Source organism: Pezoporus flaviventris, unplaced genomic scaffold (assembly GCF_033815535.1).
Source record: "Pezoporus flaviventris isolate CSIRO_AGI_PZ_B2104156 unplaced genomic scaffold, CSIRO_AGI_Pfla_v1 ptg000293l, whole genome shotgun sequence".
Lineage (NCBI taxonomy): Eukaryota > Metazoa > Chordata > Aves > Psittaciformes > Psittacidae > Pezoporus > Pezoporus flaviventris.
The window spans coordinates 1-27301 of NW_026892840.1; the positions used below are offsets into that span (position 1 = coordinate 1).

Consider the following 27301-nt stretch of genomic DNA (forward strand, 5'->3'; position numbering starts at 1 on the left):
TGTCCCCCATTGCCCCCATTGCCCCCCCATTGCCCCCATTGCCCCCCATTGCCCCCCATTGTCCCCATTGCCCCCATTGTCCCCATTGCCCCCATTGCCCCCATTGCCCCCATTGCCCCCCATTGTCCCCATTGCCCCCCATTGTCCCCATTGCCCCCATTGCCCCCCATTGTCCCCATTGCCCCCCATTGCCCCCATTGCCCCCATTGCCCCCCATTGTCCCCATTGCCCCCCATTGTCCCCATTGCCCCATTGCCCCCCCATTGTCCCCATTGCCCCCATTGCCCCCATTGCCCCCCATTGCCCCCACTGCCCCCCGTGTCCCCATTGCCCCCATTGCCCCCATTGTCCCCATTGCCCCCATTGCCCCCCATTGCCCCCATTGTCCCCATTGCCCCCATTGCCCCCATTGCCCCCATTGTCCCCCATTGTCCCCATTGCCCCCATTGCCCCCCATTGCCCCCCGTGTCCCCATTGCCCCCCGTGTCCCCATTGCCCCCCGTGTCCCCATTGCCCCCATTGCCCCCCAGCCCCGTCTCTCCCCCCGTCCCCATGGGTGTCCCTGTCCCCTTGTCCCTGTGACCCAGGTGGGGCCATGCTGGGGCCGGGGGCACCCTCAGGGCAGCAGCGCTGGGGCACAAAAGGGACATGGACCCAACGGTCACCCCCACACCCACACCCTATACCCCCCACCCCCCACCCCATACCCCACCCCCACACCCCACACCCCACACCCTATATCCCACATCCCACACCCCACACCCCATACCCCATATCCCTCACCCCATATCCCACACCCCACACCCCACACCCCCCCTCCCCCCGCTCCCCTCCCCCCCCACTTCCCTCTGTCCCCATTCATGTCCCGGGGGTGGCTCCGGTGCCAGCGGGAAGGGCCCCCCCCCCCCCCCCCCCCATCGCACCCAGCCGGGGGGGCGGGGTCCCCCCACAGCCAACGGGGGAGCCCAAGGGGACCCCCCCCCCACTGCCCCCCCTTAAACCCCCCTGTGCCCCCCCACTGCCCCCCTTAACCCCCCAGGTGCCCCCCCAGCGCCTCCGGACTCCTCCTCCGCGGCCTCCAGCCGCCAGGGGGCGCTGACGCCGCCGACGCCACCGCCCAGGGTCAAGATGGCGGCGCCCGCGGTTGTCCGGGCCTTGAGGGTAGGGACGGGAACGGGAACGGGAACGGGGCTCCAGAGACATGGGGGGCACGGGGTACTCGCTATGGGGGCACGGGATATGGGGGGCACCCGCTATGGGGGACAGTGGGGATGGGGGGCAGCCGCTATGGGGACATGGGGAGCACTCGCTATGGGGCACACGGGATATGGGGGCACCCGCTATGGCGGACAGTGGGGATGGGGGGGCAGCCGCTATGGGGGGCACGGGATGTGGGGGATATGGGGGGCACCCGCTATGGGGGACAGTGGGGATTGGGGGGCAGCCCCTATGGGGGATGCGGGACATGGGGGTCACCCGCTATGGGGGACAGTGGGGATAGGGGAGCACTCACTATGGGGGACACAGGATATGGGGGGCACTCGCTATGGGGGACATGGGGGGCACTCGCTATGGGGGACATAGGGAGCACTCGCTATGGGGGGACACGGGATATGGGGGGCACCAGGTACGGGAGGAACCAGGGGCAATGGGTAATGGGGGCCATGGGATGGGGAGGGCATTGTGGGCAGTGGGGTGCAGGCATGGGAGCTATGGGGGGCACCGGGGACGCAGAGGGGACCCAGGGATGGGGGCAATGGGGGGCAATGGGGACAATGGGGGCAATGGGGGGCAATGGGGACCCCTCACCCATTGTCACCCCACAGGCTCTGCCCCACATCCGCCCTGTCCCCGATGGCACCCGGCACCTGCACAGCACCCCCCCTGCCTCAAGGTAAAGCGGGTCCCCCCTGCCCCCCAGCTCTCTGTGCCCCCCTCCCCCAGCTCTCTATGGGGCACCCCATAGCGCTGCCCTCCCCCAGGCTCGTGCCGGGCGGGTGCGCGTGGGGGAAGGGGGACAAGGCAGTGACGTACGAGCAGGCCCATGGGCCCCACCACATCGGGCACCGCAAGGGGTGGCTCTCGCTGCACACCGGTGGGTCCCACACCGCGACGTGTGGGGCGCGGGGGGGTCACAGGCCTTGGGGTGCTGTGGGGACGGGTGGGGCGCGTGGGGACGGGACACTCGGGCACGGTGGGGATGGAGACGTGTGGGGCAGGAGGGTGCTGTGGAGATGGGCATGGGGCACCGTTGGGATGTGTGGGGCAGTGGGAATGGTGGGGAATGGGACGTGTGGGGCACGTGGGTACTTTGGGGACTCAGGTGTGGGGCTCAGGGGCATGGTGGGGACACGTGGGGCACGGAGGAATGTGGGGCCAGGACCCATGGGCATTGTGGGGATGGGGACGTGTGGGGCTCCTTGGTGTCCTGGGGATATGTGGGGGCAATGGGCACAATGGGGAATGGGATGTGTGGGGCACGAGGGTGCTGTGGCTATGGGTCATGGGGCACCATGGGGATGTGTGGGGCACGGTGGGGGATGGGACGTGTGGGGCACAAGGGTGCTGTGGAGATGGGTTATGGGGCGCCATGGGGATGTGTGGGGCATGGAGGGGAATGGGGTGTGTGGGTCATGAGGGTGCTGTGGGGCAGGGCTATGGGGCGCCATGGGGACGTGTGGGTCCACAAGGGTGCTGTGGAGATGGGCTATAGGGATGTGTGGGGCACAGTGGGGAATGGGGCATGTGGGTCATGAGGGTGCTGTGGGGCAGGGCCATGGGGACGTGTGGGTCACGAGGGTGCTGTCGGGATGGGCTATGGGGTGCCATGGGGATGTGTGGGGCATGGAGGGGAATGGGGTGTGTGGGGCATGAGGGTGCTGTGGGGGAGGGCTGTGGGGCGCCATGGGAATGTGTGGGTCACAAGGGTGCTGTGGGGATGGGTTATGGGGTGCCATGGGGACGTGTTGGTCATGAGGGTGCTGTGGAGGTGGGCTATGGGGATGTGTGGGTCACGAGGGTGCTGTGGGGCAGGGCCATGGGGCGCCATGGGGACGTGTGGGTCACGAGGGTGCTGTGGAGATGGGTTATGGGGATGTGTGGGGCACGGTGGGGAATGGGATGTGTGGGGCATGAGGGTGCTGTGGCCATGGGGCGCCATGGGGACGTGGGGGCACGGTGGGGAATGGGGCGTGTGGGTCGTGAGGGTGCTGTGGGGCAGGGCCATGGGGACGTGTGGGTCAGGAGGGTGCTGTGGGGCTGGGCTATGGGGTGCCATGGGGACGTGTTGGTCACGAGGGTGCTGTGGAGGTGGGCTATGGGATGTGTGGGTCAGGAGGGTGCTGTGGGGCTGGGCTGTGGGGCGCCATGGGGACGTGTGGGTCAGGAGGGTGCTGTGGGGCTGGGCTATGGGGCGCCATGGGGATGTGTGGGTCACTGTGGGGAATGGGGCGTGCGGGTCAGGGGTGCTGTGGGGCTGGGCTGTGGGGATGTGTGGGTCACGGTGGGAAATGGGATGTGTGGGTCAGGAGGGCGCCATGGGGACGTGTGGGTCACGGTGGGGAATGGGATGTGTGGGTCAGGAGGGTGCCGTGGGGATGTGTGGGGCACGAGGGTGCTGTGGGGCTGGGCTATGGGGCGCCATGGGGACGTGGGGCACGGTGGGGAATGGGGCGTGTGGGTCAGGAGGGTGCCGTGGGGCTGGGCTGTGGGGCGCCATGGGGACGTGTGGGTCACGGTGGGGAATGGGGCGCGCGGCTGACGGGGGGCGGCGCAGGGAACCTGTGCTCGGAGGGGGGCGCCGCCGAGCGCGCTCTCGAGGACGCCTTCGCGCGCCGCTTCCTGCGCGGGACCTTCCCGGGCGCGCTCCTGGCCCCGCCCCTGCTGCGCCGGCGCGGGCGCGCGCTCGTGGTGAGCGCGGTGGTGGCGCGCGCGCTCCCGGCGCCGCAGCTCCTGTTCCTGCAGGGCTGGGCCGAGGCGCTGCTGAGCGCCCTCTACCGGAGCCCCGTGCGCATCGAGCTCCTGGCCCTGCCCGCGCCGCCCGTCTACAAACACATCTGAGCCCCCCCCCCGCCCCACAGAGCCCCCACCCTGCACCACAGAGCCCCCCCCGCCCCACAGAGCCACCTCACCCTGCCCCACAGAGCCACCCGTCTACAAACACATCTGAGCCCCGCCCCCTGCCCCACAGAGCCCCCCCCCCGCCCCACAGAGCCCCCCCCTGCCCCACAGAGCCACCTCACCCTGCCCCACAGAGCCACCCATCTACAAACACATCTGAGCCCCCCCCCTGCCCCCACAGAGCCCCCACCCCTGCCCCACAGAGCCCTTACCCTGCCCCACAGAGCTCCCCACCCTGCCCCACAGAGCCCTCACCCCTGCCCCACAGAGCCACCTCACCCTGCCCCACACAGCCCTCCACCTGCTCCACAGAGCCCCCTCACCCCTGCCCCACAGAGCCCTCACCCTGCCCCACAGAGCCCCCACCCTGCCCCACAGAGCTCCCACCCTGCCCCACACAGCCCTCCACCTGCCCCACAGAGCCCCCCCCCCACGCCCCACAGAGCTCCCACCCTGCCCCCACAGAGCCACCCCTGCCCCACAGAGCTCTCACCCTGCCCACAGAGCACTGCCCCCTGCCCTACAGAGCCCCCTGCCCCACACATCCCTGTCCATCAGGGCTCTGCACACCCTCGGCCCCACAAGTGGCCCTGTGTGCCCCACATGTGCTTAACTTAAAGCCCGTGTCCCCCCACATGGCCTCGTGTCTCCCCCAGTGTCCTTGTGCCCCACAAGTGCCTGTGAGCCCCATGTGGCTCCTTAACCCTACAGAGCCCCCCTGCCCCACACATCCCTGTCCATCAGGGCCCTGCACACCCTCGGCCCCACAAGTGGCCCCATGTACCCACATGTTCTTAACTAAAAGCCTGTGTCTCCCACATGGCCTCGTGTCTCCCTCAGTGTCGTTGTGCCCCGTAAGTGCCTGTGGGCCCATGTGGCTCCTTAACCCCACAGAGCCCCTGTGCCCCACATGGCCTCGTGTCTCCTTCAGTGTCCTTGTGTCCCATAAGTGCTTGTGGGCCCCATGTGGTCCTTGACCCCACAGAGTCATGTGCCCCACACATCCCCATCCGTCAGTGCCCATGGGCCTCAATGGCGCTGTCCCCCCAGTGTCCATCTACCCCACACGAGCCTCATGGTGCCCCACAGCGCTGCCCCTGCAGTGTCCACGCGCCCCACACATCCCCTGGTGACGCTTGGGAACCCGTCCCAGTGACCACCCAGTGCTGAGCTCAGAAACCAGTTTAAATAGAGCTTGGGGAAGGGGGGCGAGGGCTCAGCCCTGCCTGGGGACGGGGACCTTGTCCTGCTCCTGCTCCTGCTCCTGCTCCCTGCTCTTCTCCCCAGAGCCGGGGCTGCCGGGCGTCAGCCCCACAGCCGGCACCACCGCGTCCCCCGTTGTGACCCCGGCGGGGTCCCCTGCGGGCTGGGTCCTGTGGGGAAAACGGGGGGACAATGAGGGGCAGCGGGTGTCAATGGGAGTCAATGGGTGTCAATGGGAGTCAGTGGGAGTCAATGGGCATCAATGGGTGTCAATGGGAGTCAGTGGGAGTCAATGGGCATCAATGGGTGTCAATGGGAGTCAATGGGTGTCAGTGGGAGTCAATGGGTGTCAATGGGCGTCAGTGGGTGTCAATGGGGGTCAATGGGCATCAATGGGCGTCAGTGGGAGTCAATGGGCATCAATGGGCGTCAATGGGTGTCAGTGGGAGTCAGTGGGAGTCAATGGGTGTCAGTGGGAGTCAGTGGGAGTCAATGGGAGTCAATGGGCATCAATGGGCGTCAATGGGTGTCAGTGGGAGTCAGTGGGAGTCAATGGGCGTCAATGGGCATCAATGGGCGTCAATGGGAGTCAATGGGAGTCACTGGGTGTCAATGGGAGTCATTGGGCATCAGTGGGAGTCAATGGGCGTCAATGGGCATAAATGGGTGTCAATGGGAGTCAATGGGTGTCAATGGGAGTCAATGGGCGTCAATGGGCATCAATGGGCATCAGTGGGAGTCAATGGGAGTCAATGGGCGTCAATGGGCATCAATGGGCATCAGTGGAGTCAATGGGAGTCATTGGGTGTCAATGGGAGTCATTGGGCATCAGTGGGTTTCAATGGGTGTCAGTGGGAGTCAATGGGCGTCATTGGACGTCATTGGGTGACAGTGGGAGTCAATGGGCATCAATGGCCGTCAAGGGGTTTCAGTGGGTGTCAGTGGGAGTCAATGGGAGTCAACAGGAGTCAATGGGAGTCAAGGGGAGTCACTGGGAGTCACTGGGTGCTGTGGTACCCATGTAGCTGAGCAGCACGGGCAGGAAGAGCAGCCCGTGCGCCAGCCCCAGCAGCGTGATGATGAGGTTGAGGCGGAAGAAGAAGACCTGGATGAGCTGGGCCTTGGCGAAGGCCAGCACCACGATGCCGGGCAGGTTGGTCAGGGCCACCCCGGCCACAACCTGCGGGGAACAGCGGGGTCACCAGGGCCCCTTGGGGTCCCCTGGGGTCCCGTGGGGGTCCCCGCGCGCCCCGGTCCCACCTTGCTGCCCATGGTGACGGTGGCATCGGCGGCGCGAGCCACGCGCCCGGCCTGGGGGCTGTGGGCGAAGGCGTAGGTGAGGTGGGACACGAACTCCACTGAGATACCCACGGCCTGCGGGGACACCAGAGACACCCATGGCACCCGTGGCCACCCAATGGCACCCATGGACACCCAATGGCACCCAGAGGCACCCAATGGCAACCACTGAGACATCCCAGAGACACCCATGGCACCCACAGACATCAATAGCACCCACTGTGACATCCCAGAGACACCCAATGGCACCCACTGTGACACCCCACAGACACCCAATGGTACCCACTGAGACACCCCAGAGACACCCATGGCACACACAGACACCCAATGGCACCTACTGTGACACACAACAGACACTCAATAGCACCCATGGACACCCAATGGCACCCCCAGACACCCAACAGCACCCACAGACACCCATGGCACCCACAGACACCCATGGCACCTACAGACACCCAATGGCACCCACAGACACCCAATGACACCCCAGACACCCATGGCACGGCCAGACACCAATGGCACCCACACACACCCATGGCACCCCCAGACACCCAATGGCACCCCCAGACACCCAATGGCATCCACAGACACCCACAGACATCTATGGCACCCACAGACACCCAATGGCACCCCCAGACACCCATGGCACCCCCAGACACCCAATGGAACCCACAGACACCCCCAGACACCCATGGCACCCCCAGACACCCATGGCACCCAGAGACACCAAATGGCACCCCCAGACACCCAATGGCACCCCCAGACCCCCACAGCACCAACAGACCCCCATGGCACCCCCAGACACCCAATGGCACCCATTGCCCCCCCGCACCGCCACCAGGTTGATGAGGGCCACGGCGTTGTAGGGGATGTCCCAGAGGGCCATGGCGCCGGCCGTGTCCACCAGGCTCATGGCGATGGTGAGGAGCGTGGCGGCGCTGGAGCGCAGGTCCGTGCCCAGCAGCACGAAGGACACGAGGAAGGTGGGCACCAGGCACAGCCCCAGCGTCACCAGGCCCTCGGCCACCACCGTCAGGTACTGCTCGTAGTACACGTGGGTCACCCTGCGGGACGGCTCCGGCTGCAGCCCCGGCCCCGGCCCCGGCAGGGCCCCCTTCCATGGGGCAGGGCGCCGCGACCCGGCCTTGAGCACTGCCAGGGATGGGGCAGCCACAGCTTCTCTGGGCACCCTGTGCCAGCGCCTCAGCACCCTCACAGGGAAGAGCTTCTGCCTAAGAGCTCAGCTCAGTCTCCCCTCGGGCAGGTTCAAGCCATCCCCTTGCCCTGCCCCTACAGCCCTTGCATCCCAAAGCCCCTCTCCAGCACCCTCGCGGGCACAGGGAGGAGCCCCGCGTGTCCCTGTCCCCATGTCCCATAGCCCCATGTCCTCATGTCCCAGTATCCGCATGTCCCCATATCCCCATATCCTATATTGCTATATCCCAATGTCCCCGTATCCCCATATTGCTTTGTCCCCACGGCCCCATATTCCCATATCCCCATATGCCATGTCCCATGTCCCCATATCACCCTATCCCCATGTCCATATTCCTGTACCCCATGTCCCTATATCTCCATATCCCCATGTCTAATATCCCATGTCCCCTATCCCCATACATTCATATCTGCCCCATGTCCCCATATGCCCATATCCCAATGTACCCATATCCCATGTCCCATATCCCCATGTCCCATATCCCCATATCCCATAGCCCCCATGTCCCATATCCCCATATCCCCATGTCCCCATATCCGCATATCCCAATGTACCCATATCCCATGTCCCATATCCCATAACCCCATATCCCAATGTACCCATATCCCATGTCCCATATCCCATAACCCCATGTCCCATATCCCAATGTACCCATATCCCATGTCCCATATCCTATAACCCCATATCCCAATGTACCCATATCCCATGTCCCATATCCCATAACCCCATGTCCCATATCCCAATGTACCCATATCCCATATCCCATAGCCCCATGTCCCCATATCCCCATATCCCAATGCACCCATATCCCATGTCCCCATATCCCCACATCCCCATGTCCCCATATCATATCCCCATATCCCCACATCCCCACATCCCCATGTCCCCATATCCCCATATCCCACATCGCCATATCCCACTTCCCCATGTCCCCACATCCCTTATCCATGTCCCCACACCCCCATGCCCCACATCCCTGTCCCCATATCCCCATATCCCACATCCCCATATCCCACATCCCCACTTCCCCATGTCCTCCCATCCCTTATCCATGTCCCCACACCCCCATGCCCCACATCCTTGTCCCCATGATGCTGAGGCCCCATCAACCGCGGCGCCCTCACCACCACCCCCGGGCCTGCCCCGCGCTGGGTGCTCACGCGTAGGGGAAGACGCGGAAGCCGGGCTGGGTGCCGGGCACGCGGCGCAGGGTGCGGGTGAGCTCCTCGGCCAGGGCGCGCGCCGCCCGCAGCGCTGCCGTGTACTCCTGCGCCGTGCGCAGCGGGCGCTGGTAGGCCATGAACCGCGTGGCTGTGGGGCAGGGGGGGGGTCAGCTCCGCACCCAGCGCCCCCCAGCCCGAGCCCCCCGCGCCCCGCGCTCACCCAGGATGGTGCCGTTGGCGTCCATGCTCACCGCGGTGTCGTAGGCACCCAGGCCGCTGCGGGGAGGGGATATGGGGTGAGTGGCGCTGGGGCACCCCATAGGGCCCCCCACACACACACACGCACTGTGTCCATACCCCTTGGCGCATTGCAGCGTGGGGCGGTCCTGCAGGAACCAGGGCAGGAAGCGCTGGAACTCCTCCGGGGTCGGGCGCCGCGTCGTGTTGAGGCACCGGCCACCGACACAGCTCGGGTCATCTGTGGGACCGGGGCACACAATGGGTGCTGTGGGGAACCCGGGGGGGGACACCCGAGGAGACACCGGTGGGTGAACAATGGGCACCATCGTGCACCCAACAGAAACGCAATGGCCACAAGGGTGAGCACCCGATGCGCACCCAATGGCCGCCGTGACATGCAGCCAACACGCACCCAGTGTGCACTCAATGGCCACCATGGTGAGCACCCATCACACACCCAATGGCCACCATGGAGGACACCCAAGATGGTCCTTATGGCCACCATGATGGGCAGCCAACATACACCCAATGGCCACCATGGTGAGCACCCAACACCTACCCAACAGGCATCACAGTGCCCACACAACATACACCCAATGGCCACCATGGTGGGCACCCAACACCTACCCAACAGGCATCACGGTGGCCACACAACATACACCCAATGGCCACCATGGTGGGCACCCAACACCTACCCAACAGGCATCACAGTGGCCGCACAACATACACCCAATGGCCACCATGGTTTGGACCATGCGCCCAATGGCCACCATTGTGGCCAGCCAATGCACAACCAAAGGCCATCATGACATACACCCGACAGCCACCCAGTGTACAACCAGTGGCCACCATGTTGCACACCCCAAGATAGACCCTATGGCCACCATGATAAGCAGCCAACATACACCCAATGGGCACCATGGTGGACACCCAACATACACCCAATGGGCACCATGGTGGACACCCAACATACACCCAATGGGCACCATGGTGAGTATTCAACACACATCCTATGGCCACCATGGTGTGGCCCATACGTACACCCAACAGCCACCACTGTGGGCACCCAACATGAACCTAATGGGCGCCATGGTGAACACCCAACATACACTCACTGGGCACCAAGGTGTGGACCGTATGTGCACACAACAGCCACTATGGTGGGAACACAATGTGTGCCCAATGGCCACCATGGCGTGGACTTTGTGTGCACCCAACAGCCACTGTGCCGGGCATGCAACATACACACAATGGCCAACACGGTGGGCACCCATTGTAGACCCAATGGCCACCATAGTAGGCACCCAATGTAGTCTGAATGGCCACCATGGTGAGCACCCAATGTAGACCAAGTGGGCACCATGGCGGGAACCCATTGAAGACCAAATGGCCACCATAGTAGGCACCCAATGTAGACCGAATGGCCACCATGGTGAGCACCCGATGTAGACCCAATGGCCACCATGGTGAACACTCAACATACATCCAATGGCCATCATGGTGTGGACTTTGTGTGCACCCAACAGCCACTGTGCTGGGCACGCCATTAACACAATGGCCACCATGGTGAGCACCCAATGTAGACCCAAAAGCCACCATGGTGAACACTCAACGTACATCCAATGGCCATCATGGTGTGCATCCAACATACACCCAAATGGGCACCATGGTGTGCATCCAACATACACCCAAATGGGCAGCACGGTGTGCATCCAACATACACCCAATGGCCATCATGGTAGGCATCCAACGTACAGCCAATGGGCACAATGGTGTGCATCCAACATACACCCAAATGGGCACCATGGTGGGCATCTAACATACACCCAAATGTGCACCATGGTGTGCATCCAACATGCACCCAAATGGGCACCACGGTGTGCGTCGAACATACACCCAATGGCCATCATGGTAGGCATCCAACGTACAGCCAATGGGCACCATGGTGTGCATCCAACATACACCCAAATGGGCACCATGGTGGGCATCCAACATATACCCAATGGCCATCATGGTAGGCATCCAACGTACAGCCAATGGGCACCATGGTGTGCATCCAACATACATCCAAATGGGCACCATGGTGTGCATCCAACATACACCCAAATGGGCACCATGGTGTGCATCCAACATACGGCCAATGGCAATCATGGTAGGAATCCGACATACAGCCAGTGGGCACCACAGTGTGCATCCAACATACACCCAAATGGGCACCATGGTGTGGACTTTGTGTGCACCCAACAGCCACTGTGCTGAGCATGCAACATACACACAATGGTCACCGTGATGAGCACCCATTGTAGACCCAATGGCCACCATAGCAGGCACTCAACGTAGACCAAATGGCCACCATGGTGAGCACCCGATGTAGACCCAATGGCCACCATGGTGAGCACTCGATGTAGACCCAACAGCCACCATGGTGAACACTCAACGTACATCCAATGGCCATCATGGTGTTCACTCAACATACACCCAATGGCCACCATGGCGTGGACTTTGTGTGCACCCAACAGCCACTGTACTGGGCACGCCATATACACACAATGGTCACCATGGTGGGCACCCATTGTAGACCCAACAGCCACCATGGTGAACACTCAACGTACGTCCAATGGCCACCATGGTGGGCACCCCATGCACACCCAATGCCCACCACGACCCCCACCCAACCGCCACCACAGTGGCCCCGGCTCCCCTCACCGCTGGTGGCGGGGCAGAACTGGCCGGTGGCGTTGCCGTAGCGGTGGACGCGGCAGCAGCGGCCGGTGGGGTTGAGCCAGTCGAGGAAGTCGTCGAGCCAGGAGGTGGCCGGGATGGCCAGGAAGGACCTGGGCAGGGGCCGTGCTCAGGAGCTGCAGGGGGGCCCCGCGCCGCCCCCCTGCCCGCAGCGCACTCACACGTTGGGGAAGCGCGTGGCCATCTCCACTGTGTGGGTCAGGGAGTCGCTGGCGCAGCCGGAGCTGGAGCAGATCCCGTTGGTGCCCTCTGGGGAGGAGAAGTTGTAGCCCTCGGTGGTGACGAAGAACACGGGGACCCCCACGGCCAGGTACTGGTTGAGGGCACTGAAGTACTGGAGCACGTAGGAGTCCTGGGGCACCCACTGAGGGTCAGATGGGTGCCAGCACCCACCGGGACACCCACCACAGCACCCACTGCGACAGCACCCACCATGACAGCACCCACCATGACACCAACCACAGCACCCACCGCAGCACCCACCGCAACAGCACCCACCATGACATCCAGCACAGCACCCACTGCAACAGCACCCACCATGACAGCACCCGCCATGACACCCAGCACAGTACCCACCGTGACAGCACCCACTGCAACAGCACCCACCATGGCACCCACCACAGCACCCACTGTGACAGCACCCACCATGCCACCCACCACGACACCCACCACAGCACCCAGCACAGCACACACTGCAACAGCACCCACCATGACAGCACCCACCACGACACCCAGTGGCTCTGGCACTCCTCAGTGGGGTCTCACTGCGCCTGCGTGGCCCCAGCCCCACGGGGACCATGCTGTGCCCACACCACCCCTGTGCTGGCTCTATACAGCCCCATCGAGGCCACCCCATCCCCACGGTGACCTTACGTGGGGGTGCGGTGTCCCCCCAGCAGCCCCACACAAACCCCCCCATGCCCATGGGCCGAGTCCCCACCTTGGGCATGGCGAGCTCCTGGTCCAGCCCCACGGGCACCTGCAGCATGAGGTAGAGCCCGGCGCAGGCGAGCAGGAGGAAGAGCAGCACCTGCAGCAGCAGCGCCCATCAGGGGACCCCCCCGCACCGCTGAACCCCCCAGTGCCCCCCCAGCACCCCTGGGTACCCCCGAGACACCCAAGGAACCCGCGAGGATCCTTGCCCCCCCCATAACACCCAAACCCCCATTGCCCCCCCTTCAAGGACCCCCCCCAGCCCCCCCTTGAACTCATTCCCCTCCTTGACCCCACCCCCCGTTGCCCCCCCTTGACCTCATCCCCCCCCCTTGTCCCCAGCTCCCCCCCTTGACCCCACCCCCCCGTTGCCCCCCCCTTGACCTCATCCCCCCTCCTTGTCCCCAGCTCCCCCTTGACCCCAGCCCCTGCCCTTGACCCCACGCCTCCACCCCCCTTGACCCCATCCCCCCCTTTGACCCCACCCCCCCTTGACCCCAGCTCCTCCCTTGACCCCACGCCCCCACCCCCCTTGACCCCATCCTCCCTTGACCCCACCCCCCCCTTGACCCCACCCCCCCTTGACCCCAGCCCCCCCCTTGTCCCCACCCCCCCTTTGACCCCCCCCCCCTTTGCCCCCCCTCCCCCCCTCACCACCGCTGGCCGCACTCTGGGGTGCAGCAGCCCCGGTCCCAGGCGCAGCAGCAGCGGCCGCAGCAGCCTCAGCGCCGGCCCCGCGGGGCCTTTGTCCACGCGGCAGCAGCAGCAGAGCTCGGGGCGCGAGGCCTGGGGGGGGAGGGGGAGCACGGACACGGGGTCACCCCCGGGAACCCCCAAACCCGCCCCTCCCCCCCTCCCGTCCCGGCCCCACCTCCTCGCGCCGGGCGTCGAGCGCCAGCAGCGCCACGAAGGCGGAGACCTGGAGCAGGAAATCGAAGGCGATGGCGAGGGCGGCAGTGAGGGAGAAGGTGCGGACGGCGGGCATGGAGGAGAGAGAGCCTGAACCGGGACAGCGGGAACCAGTGACACCGGCACCATGATACCAGGAACCAGTGACACCAGGACCCAGTGACACCAGGAACCAGTGACACCAGGAACCAGTGACACCAGGAACCAGTGACACCAGTACCAGTGACACCAGGAACCAGTGACACCAGGACCAGTGACACCAGGAACCAGTGACACCAGGAACCAGTGACACCAGGACCCAGTGACACCAGGAACCAGTGACACCAGGACCAGTGACACCAGGAACCAGTGACACCAGGAACCAGTGACACCAGGAACCAGTGACACCAGGACCAGTGACACCAGGAACCAGTGACACCAGGAACCAGTGACACCAGGACCAGTGACACCGGCACCAGTGACACCGGCACCAGTGACACCAGCACCAGTGACACCAGCACCAGTGACACCAGGAACCAGTGACACCAGGAACCAGTGACACCAGGACCAGTGACACCAGGAACCAGTGACACCAGGAACCAGTGACACCAGGAACCAGTGACACCAGGACCAGTGACACCAGGAACCAGTGACACCAGGAACCAGTGACACCAGGACCAGTGACACCGGCACCAGTGACACCGGCACCAGTGACACCAGCACCAGTGACACCAGCACCAGTGACACCAGGAACCAGTGACACCAGGAACCAGTGACACCAGGACCAGTGACACCAGGAACCAGTGACACCAGGAACCAGTGACACCAGGAACCAGTGACACCGGCACCAGTGACACCGGCACCAGTGACACCGGCACCAGTGACACCAGCACCAGTGACACCAGGAACCAGTGACACCAGGACCAGTGACACCGGCACCAGTGACACCGGCACCAGTGACACCAGCACCAGTGACACCAGCACCATGACACCAGCACCAGTGACACCAGGACCCAGTGACACCAGGACCCAGTGACACCAGGAACCAGTGACACCAGGAACCAGTGACACCAGGACCAGTGACACCAGGAACCAGTGACACCAGGAACCAGTGACACCAGGACCAGTGACACCGGCACCAGTGACACCGGCACCAGTGACACCGGCACCAGTGACACCAGCACCAGTGACACCAGGAACCAGTGACACCAGGAACCAGTGACACCAGGACCAGTGACACCGGCACCAGTGACACCGGCACCAGTGACACCAGCACCAGTGACACCAGCACCATGACACCAGCACCAGTGACACCAGGACCCAGTGACACCAGGACCCAGTGACACCAGGAACCAGTGACACCAGGAACCAGTGACACCAGGACCAGTGACACCAGCACCAGTGACACCAGCACCATGACACCAGCACCAGTGACACCAGGACCCAGTGACACCAGGACCCAGTGACACCAGGAACCAGTGACACCAGGAACCAGTGACACCAGGACCAGTGACACCAGCACCAGTGACACCAGCACCATGACACCAGCACCAGTGACACCAGGACCCAGTGACACCAGGACCAGTGACACCAGGAACCAGTGACACCAGGAACCAGTGACACCAGCACCAGTGACACCAGCACCAGTGACACCAGGACCCAGTGACACCAGGACCCAGTGACACCAGGAACCAGTGACACCAGCACCAGTGACACCAGCACCAGTGACACCAGGACCCAGTGACACCAGGACCCAGTGACACCAGGAACCAGTGACACCAGGAACCAGTGACACCAGGACCAGTGACACCAGCACCAGTGACACCAGTACCAGTGACACCGGCACCAGTGACACCAGCACCAGTGACACCAGTACCAGTGACACCGGCACCAGTGACACCAGGAACCAGTGACACCAGCACCAGTGACACCAGCACCAGTGACACCGGCACCAGTGACACCAGGAACCAGTGACACCAGCACCAGTGACACCAGCACCAGTGACACCAGCACCAGTGACACCGGCACCAGTGACACCAGGAACCAGTGACACCGGTACCAGCGACACCAGTACCAGTGACACCAGCACCAGTGACACCAGCACCAGTGACACCGGCACCAGTGACACCAGGCACCAGTGACACCGACACCAGTGACACCAGGAACCAGTGACACCAGGACCGGTGACACCAGGACCGGTGACACCGGCACCAGTGACACCGGTACCAGTGACACCAGTACCAGTGACACCAGCACCAGTGACACCGGCACCAGTGACACCAGGAACCAGTGACACCGACACCAGTGACACCAGGAACCAGTGACACCAGGACCGGTGACACCAGCACCAGTGACACCAGCACCATGACACCAGCACCAGTGACACCAGGACCCAGTGACACCAGGACCAGTGACACCAGGAACCAGTGACACCAGGAACCAGTGACACCAGCACCAGTGACACCAGCACCAGTGACACCAGGACCCAGTGACACCAGGACCCAGTGACACCAGGAACCAGTGACACCAGGAACCAGTGACACCAGCACCAGTGACACCAGCACCAGTGACACCAGGACCCAGTGACACCAGGAACCAGTGACACCAGGAACCAGTGACACCAGGACCAGTGACACCAGCACCAGTGACACCAGTACCAGTGACACCGGCACCAGTGACACCAGCACCAGTGACACCAGTACCAGTGACACCGGCACCAGTGACACCAGGAACCAGTGACACCAGCACCAGTGACACCAGCACCAGTGACACCGGCACCAGTGACACCAGGAACCAGTGACACCAGCACCAGTGACACCAGTACCAGTGACACCAGCACCAGTGACACCAGCACCAGTGACACCGGCACCAGTGACACCAGGAACCAGTGACACCAGTACCAGTGACACCAGCACCAGTGACACCAGCACCAGTGACACCGGCACCAGTGACACCAGGCACCAGTGACACCGACACCAGTGACACCAGGAACCAGTGACACCAGGACCAGTGACACCGGCACCAGTGACACCGGCACCAGTGACACCAGCACCAGTGACACCAGCACCAGTGACACCAGGAACCAGTGACACCAGGAACCAGTGACACCAGGACCAGTGACACCAGGAACCAGTGACACCAGGAACCAGTGACACCAGGAACCAGTGACACCGGCACCAGTGACACCGGCACCAGTGACACCGGCACCAGTGACACCAGCACCAGTGACACCAGGAACCAGTGACACCAGGACCAGTGACACCGGCACCAGTGACACCGGCACCAGTGACACCAGCACCAGTGACACCAGCACCATGACACCAGCACCAGTGACACCAGGACCCAGTGACACCAGGACCCAGTGACACCAGGAACCAGTGACACCAGGAACCAGTGACACCAGGACCAGTGACACCAGGAACCAGTGACACCAGGAACCAGTGACACCAGGACCAGTGACACCGGCACCAGTGACACCGGCACCAGTGACACCGGCACCAGTGACACCAGCACCAGTGACACCAGGAACCAGTGACACCAGGAACCAGTGACACCAGGACCAGTGACACCGGCACCAGTGACACCGGCACCAGTGACACCAGCACCAGTGACACCAGCACCATGACACCAGCACCAGTGACACCAGGACCCAGTGACACCAGGACCCAGTGACACCAGGAACCAGTGACACCAGGAACCAGTGACACCAGGACCAGTGACACCAGCACCAGTGACACCAGCACCATGACACCAGCACCAGTGACACCAGGACCCAGTGACACCAGGACCCAGTGACACCAGGAACCAGTGACACCAGGAACCAGTGACACCAGGACCAGTGACACCAGCACCAGTGACACCAGCACCATGACACCAGCACCAGTGACACCAGGACCCAGTGACACCAGGACCAGTGACACCAGGAACCAGTGACACCAGGAACCAGTGACACCAGCACCAGTGACACCAGCACCAGTGACACCAGGACCCAGTGACACCAGGACCCAGTGACACCAGGAACCAGTGACACCAGCACCAGTGACACCAGCACCAGTGACACCAGGACCCAGTGACACCAGGACCCAGTGACACCAGGAACCAGTGACACCAGGAACCAGTGACACCAGGACCAGTGACACCAGCACCAGTGACACCAGTACCAGTGACACCGGCACCAGTGACACCAGCACCAGTGACACCAGTACCAGTGACACCGGCACCAGTGACACCAGGAACCAGTGACACCAGCACCAGTGACACCAGCACCAGTGACACCGGCACCAGTGACACCAGGAACCAGTGACACCAGCACCAGTGACACCAGCACCAGTGACACCAGCACCAGTGACACCGGCACCAGTGACACCAGGAACCAGTGACACCGGTACCAGCGACACCAGTACCAGTGACACCAGCACCAGTGACACCAGCACCAGTGACACCGGCACCAGTGACACCAGGCACCAGTGACACCGACACCAGTGACACCAGGAACCAGTGACACCAGGACCGGTGACACCAGGACCGGTGACACCGGCACCAGTGACACCGGTACCAGTGACACCAGTACCAGTGACACCAGCACCAGTGACACCGGCACCAGTGACACCAGGAACCAGTGACAGCGACACCAGTGACACCAGGAACCAGTGACACCAGGACCGGTGACACCAGCACCAGTGACACCAGCACCATGACACCAGCACCAGTGACACCAGGACCCAGTGACACCAGGACCAGTGACACCAGGAACCAGTGACACCAGGAACCAGTGACACCAGCACCAGTGACACCAGCACCAGTGACACCAGGACCCAGTGACACCAGGACCCAGTGACACCAGGAACCAGTGACACCAGGAACCAGTGACACCAGCACCAGTGACACCAGCACCAGTGACACCAGGACCCAGTGACACCAGGAACCAGTGACACCAGGAACCAGTGACACCAGGACCAGTGACACCAGCACCAGTGACACCAGTACCAGTGACACCGGCACCAGTGACACCAGCACCAGTGACACCAGTACCAGTGACACCGGCACCAGTGACACCAGGAACCAGTGACACCAGCACCAGTGACACCAGCACCAGTGACACCGGCACCAGTGACACCAGGAACCAGTGACACCAGCACCAGTGACACCAGTACCAGTGACACCAGCACCAGTGACACCAGCACCAGTGACACCGGCACCAGTGACACCAGGAACCAGTGACACCAGTACCAGTGACACCAGCACCAGTGACACCAGCACCAGTGACACCGGCACCAGTGACACCAGGCACCAGTGACACCGACACCAGTGACACCAGGAACCAGTGACACCAGGACCGGTGACACCAGGACCGGTGACACCGGCACCAGTGACACCGGTACCAGTGACACCAGTACCAGTGACACCAGCACCAGTGACACCGGCACCAGTGACACCAGGAACCAGTGACACCGACACCAGTGACACCAGGAACCAGTGACACCAGGACCGGTGACACCAGGACCGGTGACACAAGGACCCAGTGACACCGGCACCAGTGACACCGGTACCAGTGACACCAGTACCAGTGACACCAGCACCAGTGACACCGGCACCAGTGACACCAGGAACCAGTGACACCGACACCAGTGACACCAGGAACCAGTGACACCAGCAGCAGTGACACCAGGACCAGTGACACCAGTACCAGTGACACCGGCACCAGTGACACCAGGAACCAGTGACACCAGCACCAGTGACACCAGCACCAGTGACACCGGCACCAGTGACACCAGGAACCAGTGACACCAGCACCAGTGACACCAGTACCAGTGACACCAGCACCAGTGACACCAGCACCAGTGACACCGGCACCAGTGACACCAGGAACCAGTGACACCAGTACCAGTGACACCAGCACCAGTGACACCAGCACCAGTGACACCGGCACCAGTGACACCAGGCACCAGTGACACCGACACCAGTGACACCAGGAACCAGTGACACCAGGACCGGTGACACCAGGACCGGTGACACCGGCACCAGTGACACCGGTACCAGTGACACCAGTACCAGTGACACCAGCACCAGTGACACCGGCACCAGTGACACCAGGAACCAGTGACACCGACACCAGTGACACCAGGAACCAGTGACACCAGGACCGGTGACACCAGGACCGGTGACACAAGGACCCAGTGACACCGGCACCAGTGACACCGGTACCAGTGACACCAGTACCAGTGACACCAGCACCAGTGACACCTGCACCAGTGACACCAGGAACCAGTGACACCGACACCAGTGACACCAGGAACCAGTGACACCAGCAGCAGTGACACCAGGACCAGTGACACCGGCACCAGTGACACCAGCACCAGTGACACCGGCACCAGTGACACCGGCACCAGTGACACCAGCACCAGTGACACCGGCACCAGTGACACCAGGACCCAGTGACACCAGGACCGGTGACACCAGGACCGGTGACACCAGGACCCAGTGACACCGGCACCAGTGACACCAGGACCAGTGACACCAGCACCATGACACCAGCACCAGTGACACCAATACCAGTGACACCAGCACCGGTGACATCAGGACCGGTGACACCAGCACCGGTGACATCAGGACCGGTGACACCAGCACCATGACACCAGGAACCAGTGACACCGGCACCAGTGACACCAGGAACCAGTGACACCGGCACCAGTGACACCAGGACCAGTGACATCAGGAACCAGTGACACCGGCACCATGATACCAGGAACGGTGACACCAGGAACCAGTGACACCAGGACCCAGTGACACCAATACCAGTGACACCAGGAACCAGTGACACCGGCACCAGTGACACCAGGAACCAGTGACACCAGGACCCAGTGACACCAGGAACCAGTGACACCAGCACCATGATACCAGGACCAGTGACATCAGGAACCAGTGACACCGGTACCAGTGACACCAGTACCAGTGACACCAGGAACCAGTGATACCGGCACCAGTGACACCAGGACCCAGTGACACCAGGACCGGTGACATCAGGACCCAGTGACACCAGGACCCAGTGACACCAATACCAGTGACACCAGCATCAGTGACACCAGGACCAGTGACACCAGGAACCAGTGACACCAGCACCATGACACCAGCACCAGTGACACCAGTACCAGTGACACCAGCACCAGTGACACCAGGACCCAGTGACACCAATACCAGTGACACCAGCACCAGTGACACCAGGACCAGTGACACCAGGAACCAGTGACACGAGCACCATGACACCAGCACCAGTGACACCAGTACCAGTGACACCAGCACCAGTGACACCAGGACCCAGTGACACCAATACCAGTGACACCAGCACCAGTGACACCAGGACCAGTGACACCAGGAACCAGTGACACCAGCACCATGACACCAGGACCAGTGACACCAGCACCAGTGACACCAGCACCAGTGACACCAGGACCAGTGACACCAGGAACCAGTGACACCAGCACCATGACACCAGGACCAGTGACACCAGCACCAGTGACACCAGGCACCAGTGACACCAGGACCGGTGACACAAGGACCCAGTGACACCGGTACCAGTGACACCAGTACCAGTGACACCAGCAGCAGTGACACCGGCACCAGTGACACCAGGACCAGTGACACCGGCACCAGTGACACCAGCACCAGTGACACCGGCACCAGTGACACCGGCACCAGTGACACCAGCACCAGTGACACCAGCACCAGTGACACCAGCACCAGTGACACCAGAAACCAGTGACACCAGGAACCAGTGACACCAGCACCAGTGACACCAGCACCAGTGTCCTGGTGCCCCAGCACCCTCAGCACCCACAGGCTCCCCTGCCTGATGGGGGTCCCCCATGTGCCCCCATGTCCCTGACCCCCCTGTGAGCACCGTGCCCCCGTCGCCCCGCGCCGCTCACCCAGCAGGAAGCAGATGAGCTCGGAGAGGCTGCACAGCACCGTGCTGGGGGCCACCTGCGCCAGCACCCGCCCGATGTGATCCTCCCGCCGCTCGCCCGGCTCCCGCGGCGACTGCTGCTGACACAGCGGGGACATAGGGACCCTGACCCACAGCGGACATGGGGACCCTGACCCACAGCAGGGACGTGGGGAACCCTGACCCACAGCAGGGACATGGGGAACCCTGACCCACAGCAGGGACATGGGGACCCTGACCCACAGCGGGGACATGGGGAACCCCGACCCACAGCGGGGACGTGGGGAACCCTGACCCACAGAGGGGACATGGGGAACCCCGACCCACAGTGGACATGGGGACCCTGACCCACAGCAGGGACGTGGGGAACCCTGACCCACAGCAGGGACATGGGGACCCTGACCCACAGCAGGGACATGGGGACCCTGACCCACAGCGGGGACATGGGGACCCTGACCCACAGCGGACATGGGGACCCTGACCCACAGCAGGGACGTGGGGAACCCTGACCCACAGCAGGGACATGGGGAACCCTGACCCACAGCAGGGACATGGGGACCCTGACCCACAGCAGGGACGTGGGGAACCCTGACCCACAGCGGGGACGTGGGGACCCTGACCCACAGCGGGGACGTGGGGAACCCTGACCCACAGAGGGGACGTGGGGACCCTGACCCACAGTGGGGACGTGGGGACCCTGACCCACAGAGGGGACGTGGGGAACCCTGACCCACAGCGGGGACATGGGGAACCCTGACCCACAGAGGGGACGTGGGGACCCTGACCCACACTGGGACCAAGGTGACCCCCAACCAACACCAGGACCACGGGGATGCCCACAGGACCTCCGTACCCACCGGTGCCCCCATGCTCCATGGGGACCCTGTCCCCAAGGGGCCCCGCTGACCCCGCCCCACGGCACCCCCCGTGCCCCACACCTGGTACTCCTGCACGAAGATGAAGATGTTGTCGGCGCCCACAGCGAGGATGAGGAAGGGCACGACCTCGAGGATGATGAGGGACGAGGGCAGCCCCAGCAGCGCCAGCAGCCCCATGGCGGAGAACACGGCGCCGATGACCACGGCGATGCCGCCCAGTGCCAGCGTCACCTTCGACTCCACCTGCGACGGGGGACGCTCAGCACCCAACGGGGCACCCACAGGCGCCGCCGCCACCCCGAGCCCTCCCCGCACCCACCAGCACGCGGCGCCAGGCCGTGTACTCGCCCAGCGCCAGCGCGATGTAGGCGAACACCACGGCGTAGCTGATGGCGAAGATGGGGACGTCCTCGCCCGTGGTGCGGTTGATCTCGTCCTCCAGCGAGCGCTGAGGGGAAGGAGGTGGGTGAGGGGGGGAGCCAGGCACCCATGGGTGCTGCCGGGGCCCCCGGCGGGGCTCACCTCGGCCATGAAGGCGACGGAGAGGTTGTGGCCGTGGGTGCGCTGGAAGTCCCGGACCACCTGGAGGAAGCGGCTCTCCCAGCTCAGCACCCACTCGTGCCGCGGGTCCTCGCGCGGGAAGTTGTTGAGCGAGTAGGTGACGATGAGCGCCTCGGCCTCCGTGTACTCCGAGCCTGGGGACAGCCGCGCGTGGGAGACAGCCAGAGGGTGACAGCACATAGGGGGACGTGACACCCGGCCCACCAATGGGTGACATCCCATCAATAGGTGATGTGACACCCGTACCATCAATGGGTGGCATCCCTCCAGTGAGTGACATCCCACCAATGGGTGACATCCCATCAATGGGTGATGTGACACCCGTCCCACCAATGGGTGACGTCCCACCAATGGGTGTCATCCCACCAATGGGTGACGTCCCACCAATGGGTGACGTCCCACAAACGGGTGACATGACACCCATCCCACCAATGGGTGATGTCCCACCAATGGGTGTCATCCCACCAATGGTTGACGTGACAACTGGCCCACCAATGGGTGACATCCCACCAATGGGTGACGTCCCACCAATGGGTGTCATCCCACCAATGGGTGACGTCCCACAAACGGGTGACATGACACCCGTCCCACCAATGGGTGACGTCCCACCAATGGGTGACATCCCACCAATGGGTGACGTGACACCCGTCCCACCAGCGGGTGACATCCCACCATTGGGTGATGTGACACCTGGCCCACCAATGGGTGACATCCCTCCAACAAGTGACATCCCATCAATGGATGACATCACATCCATGGGTGATGTGACACCCATCCCACCAATGGGTGACGTGACACCTGTACAACCAATGGGTGGCATCCCACCAATGGGTGACATCGCTCCAACAAGTGACATCCCATCAATGGGTGACATCCCATCAATGGGTGATGTGACACCCATCCCACCAATGGGTGACGTGACACCCGTCCAACCAATGGGTGGCATCCCACCAATGGGTGACATCCCACATCCCATCAATGGGTGATGTGACAGCCGTCCCACCAATGGGCGGTGTCCCACCAATGGGTGACGTGACACTGGGTGACGTGCTACCCATCCCACTGGGTGACATCGCATCGGGGGTACGACACCCATCGCATCAGGTGACACCCAACAGGCTGACATCCCCCTGGGTGACGTGAGATCCATCGCGGGTGGGTGACATCCCATGGGGTGCCATGACACCGGATGGTGCCACCCACCCCAGCCGGTGACGGGAGGCACCCACCCCACGGGGTGCCGTTCCCTTGGGCACCGTGACACCCAGCCCACGGGGTCACATCAACCCGGGTGCCATTGCGCCGTTGAACAACACGACGCCAACCCCACGGGGTGCTGTGACCGCCCCACCGCGGGCCCCATCCTGCTCACCGCTGTAGCCACCCAAGGCGATGTAGGGGAACACGGGGCCGCCGTAGTCAGCCGTGCAGCTCAGCTCCAGCGCCGTGATGTCCTTGAAGGACAGCGGGGAGCTGCGGGGCGCAGACACCGGCACCGTCACCGCGCCGCCCGCCCGCACCCATCCCCGCGCCGCCGGCGCCGCGGCACCCACTTGACGCAGTAGATGAGGTGGTCGCGCCAGTCCACGGTGCCGGTGTCTTTGCCGTGGGGCTGCGTGGCCACCATGGCCAGGCGGGTGCCGTTGTTCTGGAAGTACTGGGTGACGCTGTTGACGCAACAGTCGGCGGGCGCAGGGCTGCCGGGGTTCAGCGGCGCGTAGCACACGTCCTGCAGCCTCACCGGCCTTGCCGAGCCCGGCGCCGGCGCCGTGGCGGCCGCCAACCGCTCCTGCAGCTCCAGCAGCGCCCGCAGCACCTCCATGGAGAGCACGGCGCTGAAGTTCTTGGCGCCGAACAGCACCGAGTCGTAGCGGGAGCCGTTGCGCCGCGGCGCCGTCACGATCACCTGGTTGGTGCGGAGGAAGGGCCCGAAGTGTTGGTCGTAAAAGGCCTTCTCCTGCCGCGCGCGGCTGCCCGGCGCCGACCACAGCTCCACGGGGTCGGTGGTGAGGCGCAGGGTGCGGAACCCGGCCGACAGCCCCGCCACCAGCCCCGCGGCCACCACCAGCACCGGCAGCGGGTGCGCGGCCACCAGCACCCCCCACCAGCGGAACGCCCGCACCAGCGCCCGGTGCCAGGCGTCGCCCCATCGCGCCGAGCAGCCGCAGGCGCTGGCCGGGGCCGGCTGCAGCGTGATGCCCTGCTTGGAGCCGCGGTGCCGGCGGCACAGGGCGAGGAGGAAGAGGAGGGCGAGGAGGGCGAAGAGCAGCGCGCACAGCACCAGGGCGCCGTCGGCGGCACCGATGCGGAAGGGGGGCGCGGGGCCGGCCGGGGGGGTGATGGTGGGGCAGGACTCGGCGCAGTCCTGGCAGGAGCACGCCTGCTCCTCGGCGCTGAGGGCCTGGCTGCAGCTCCAGGCCTGCGCGTGCAGCGGCTGCAGGGCCTCGCCGGGGTCGGTGCCGTCGGGCACGAGGTGGAAGTCGATCTGCAGCGGCGCCAGCCCGTTGCTCTTGTCCCCTTGGAAGTCGAGCCAGCGCTGCGCGGTGCAGAGCTGCGCGCCATACAGCCCGCACATGGTGTCCAGCGCGAAGCCGCCGGTGGCCGGGAGCCGGACGCCGTGGCACGAGGCGAAGGCGGCGTCGGCGAACTCCTGCCGGTAGAAGCACTGGTACTCGACGACGGCGAACCGGGCCGTGCCCTGCACCGGCACCGCGCGCGTGACGTTGACGAAGAGGCTCTGGTCGGGGCTGCAGATGTTGTGGCAGTGGATGTTGGCGAAGTTGCGGGCGCAGGCGGGGCAGCGGGCGAGCACGGTGCCGGACAGCGCCACGCTGAGCTGCAGCGCCAGGAGCTGCGCCAGGCTGCAGCACACCCGCGGCGCCCCGGCCGCGCCGAGCACCAGGTCTGGGCACACGGAGCTCAGCAGCTCCAGGAGCGCGCCCGTGGCCTCCCGCGCCGCCGTGTTGGACACGCAGGGCACCTGGGAGGCCACCAGGGACACGTTCACCTCCGGGTTGTAGCCGCATTCGCCGTAGAAGGCGCAGACACCGGCGCTGTGGGTGGGGGTCCACGATGGGGCCACCTGCGGGGGCCGGAGCCATGGGGTGGGTTGGGGTGAAGGGAGCCTAAAGCTCCTCCAGCTCCAACCCCTGCCACGGGCAGGGACACCTTCCACTGGAGCAGCTTGCTCCAAGCCCCTGTGTCCAACCTGGCCTTGAGCACTGCCAGGGATGGGGCAGCCACAGCTTCTCTGGGCACCCTGTGCCAGCGCCTCAGCACCCTCACAGGGAAGAGCTTCTGCCTAAGAGCTCAGCTCGGGCAGGTTCAAGCCATCCCCTTGCCCTGCCCCTACAGCCCTTATATCCCAAAGCCCCTCTCCAGCACCCTTGCGGGCACAGGGAGGAGCCCCGCACTGCTGCACCCACAGCTCGGCTGTCACCAGGGTCAGCATCAGGTCCCGGTGTAGTGTGTGCCTTGTGCCCCTGTCCCCATATCCCATACCCCACGTCCTCATGTCCCAATATCCACGTCCCCATATCCCGTATTTCTATATCCCAATGTCCCCATATCCCCATGTCCCATATGCCTGTATCCCATGTCCCTATATCTCCATATCCCCATGTCCCATACCCCATGTCCTCATGTCCCCATATCCCGTATTTCTCTATCCCAATGTCCCCATATCCCCATGTCCCATATGCCTGTATCCCATGTCCCTATATCTCCATATCCCCATGTCCCATACCCCATGTCTCTCACCCCCCCCACACTGGTGCTCACGGTCCCCATCCCCGCTCACCCAGGCCCGGGCACTCACCAGCGCCAGCAGCGCCGCCAGCACCGCCATGGCCAGCACGGTGGCCCCCGGCATCGTGGGCACAAGGTGCTGCCGGTGCCACCCGGTCCCTGTGAGCCCCTGTCCCGGGGTGGTTGCCCGGTGCCATCGGTGCAGTCTGGCCTGACCGGCGCCAAAGCCAATCAGGCCTCGGCAGAGCAGTAAAGCCCTTGTGATCATTAACCCCGATCGATAACGGTGCCAGGGAGGTGCCCCCCCGGCACGGCACCGGCGCCACAGCACTGCCGGGCACCGGGATGGGGCTCACGGGTGAGGGGGATC

General features: G+C 63.9%; 2 protein-coding genes across 2 annotated transcripts; one reads left to right on the top strand and one right to left on the bottom strand.

Moving 5' to 3' along the window:
• Positions 1-1095: 1095 nt before the first annotated feature.
• MRPS24 (mitochondrial ribosomal protein S24) lies at positions 1096-4059 on the top strand. Its single transcript, XM_061443124.1, has 4 exons — positions 1096-1161; positions 1827-1894; positions 1983-2095; positions 3776-4059. The coding sequence occupies exons 1-4, from the start codon at positions 1129-1131 to the stop codon at positions 4057-4059; spliced, it is 498 nt and encodes a 165-aa protein (XP_061299108.1). The 5' UTR covers positions 1096-1128.
• A 1365-nt stretch (positions 4060-5424) lies between these two features.
• NPC1L1 (NPC1 like intracellular cholesterol transporter 1) lies at positions 5425-27055 on the bottom strand. Its single transcript, XM_061443125.1, has 19 exons — positions 26955-27055; positions 24738-26309; positions 24557-24657; positions 23146-23318; positions 22943-23071; positions 22684-22866; positions 21729-21843; positions 13787-13914; positions 13570-13701; positions 12923-13012; positions 12144-12334; positions 11947-12074; positions 9358-9478; positions 9221-9276; positions 8998-9148; positions 7454-7685; positions 6583-6696; positions 6340-6502; positions 5425-5492 (listed from the first exon to the last, which is right to left on the bottom strand). The coding sequence occupies exons 1-19, from the start codon at positions 27053-27055 to the stop codon at positions 5425-5427; spliced, it is 3948 nt and encodes a 1315-aa protein (XP_061299109.1).
• Positions 27056-27301: the final 246 nt, after the last annotated feature.

What these genes read in the sequence shown, in the direction of transcription:
- MRPS24 (XM_061443124.1), top strand. Translation starts at nt 1,129, where the DNA reads ATGGCGGCGCCCGCGGTTGTCCGGGCCTTGAGG. An exon ending in AGCACCCCCCCTGCCTCAAG is followed by an intron (nt 1,895 to 1,982) that starts GTAAAGCGGGTC and finishes GCCCTCCCCCAG; the next exon opens with GCTCGTGCCGGGCGGGTGCG. An exon ending in GTGGCTCTCGCTGCACACCG is followed by an intron (nt 2,096 to 3,775) that starts GTGGGTCCCACA and finishes GGGGCGGCGCAG; the next exon opens with GGAACCTGTGCTCGGAGGGG.
- NPC1L1 (XM_061443125.1), bottom strand. Translation starts at nt 27,055, where the DNA reads ATGCCGGGGGCCACCGTGCTGGCCATGGCGGTGCTGGCGGCGCTGCTG. An exon ending in GATGGGGACCGTGAGCACCA is followed by an intron (nt 26,310 to 26,954) that starts GTGTGGGGGGGG and finishes GAGGAGCTTTAG; the next exon opens with GCTCCCTTCACCCCAACCCA. An exon ending in CCAGAGTGCGGCCAGCGGTG is followed by an intron (nt 13,013 to 13,569) that starts GTGAGGGGGGGA and finishes CTGCTGCTGCAG; the next exon opens with GTGCTGCTCTTCCTCCTGCT.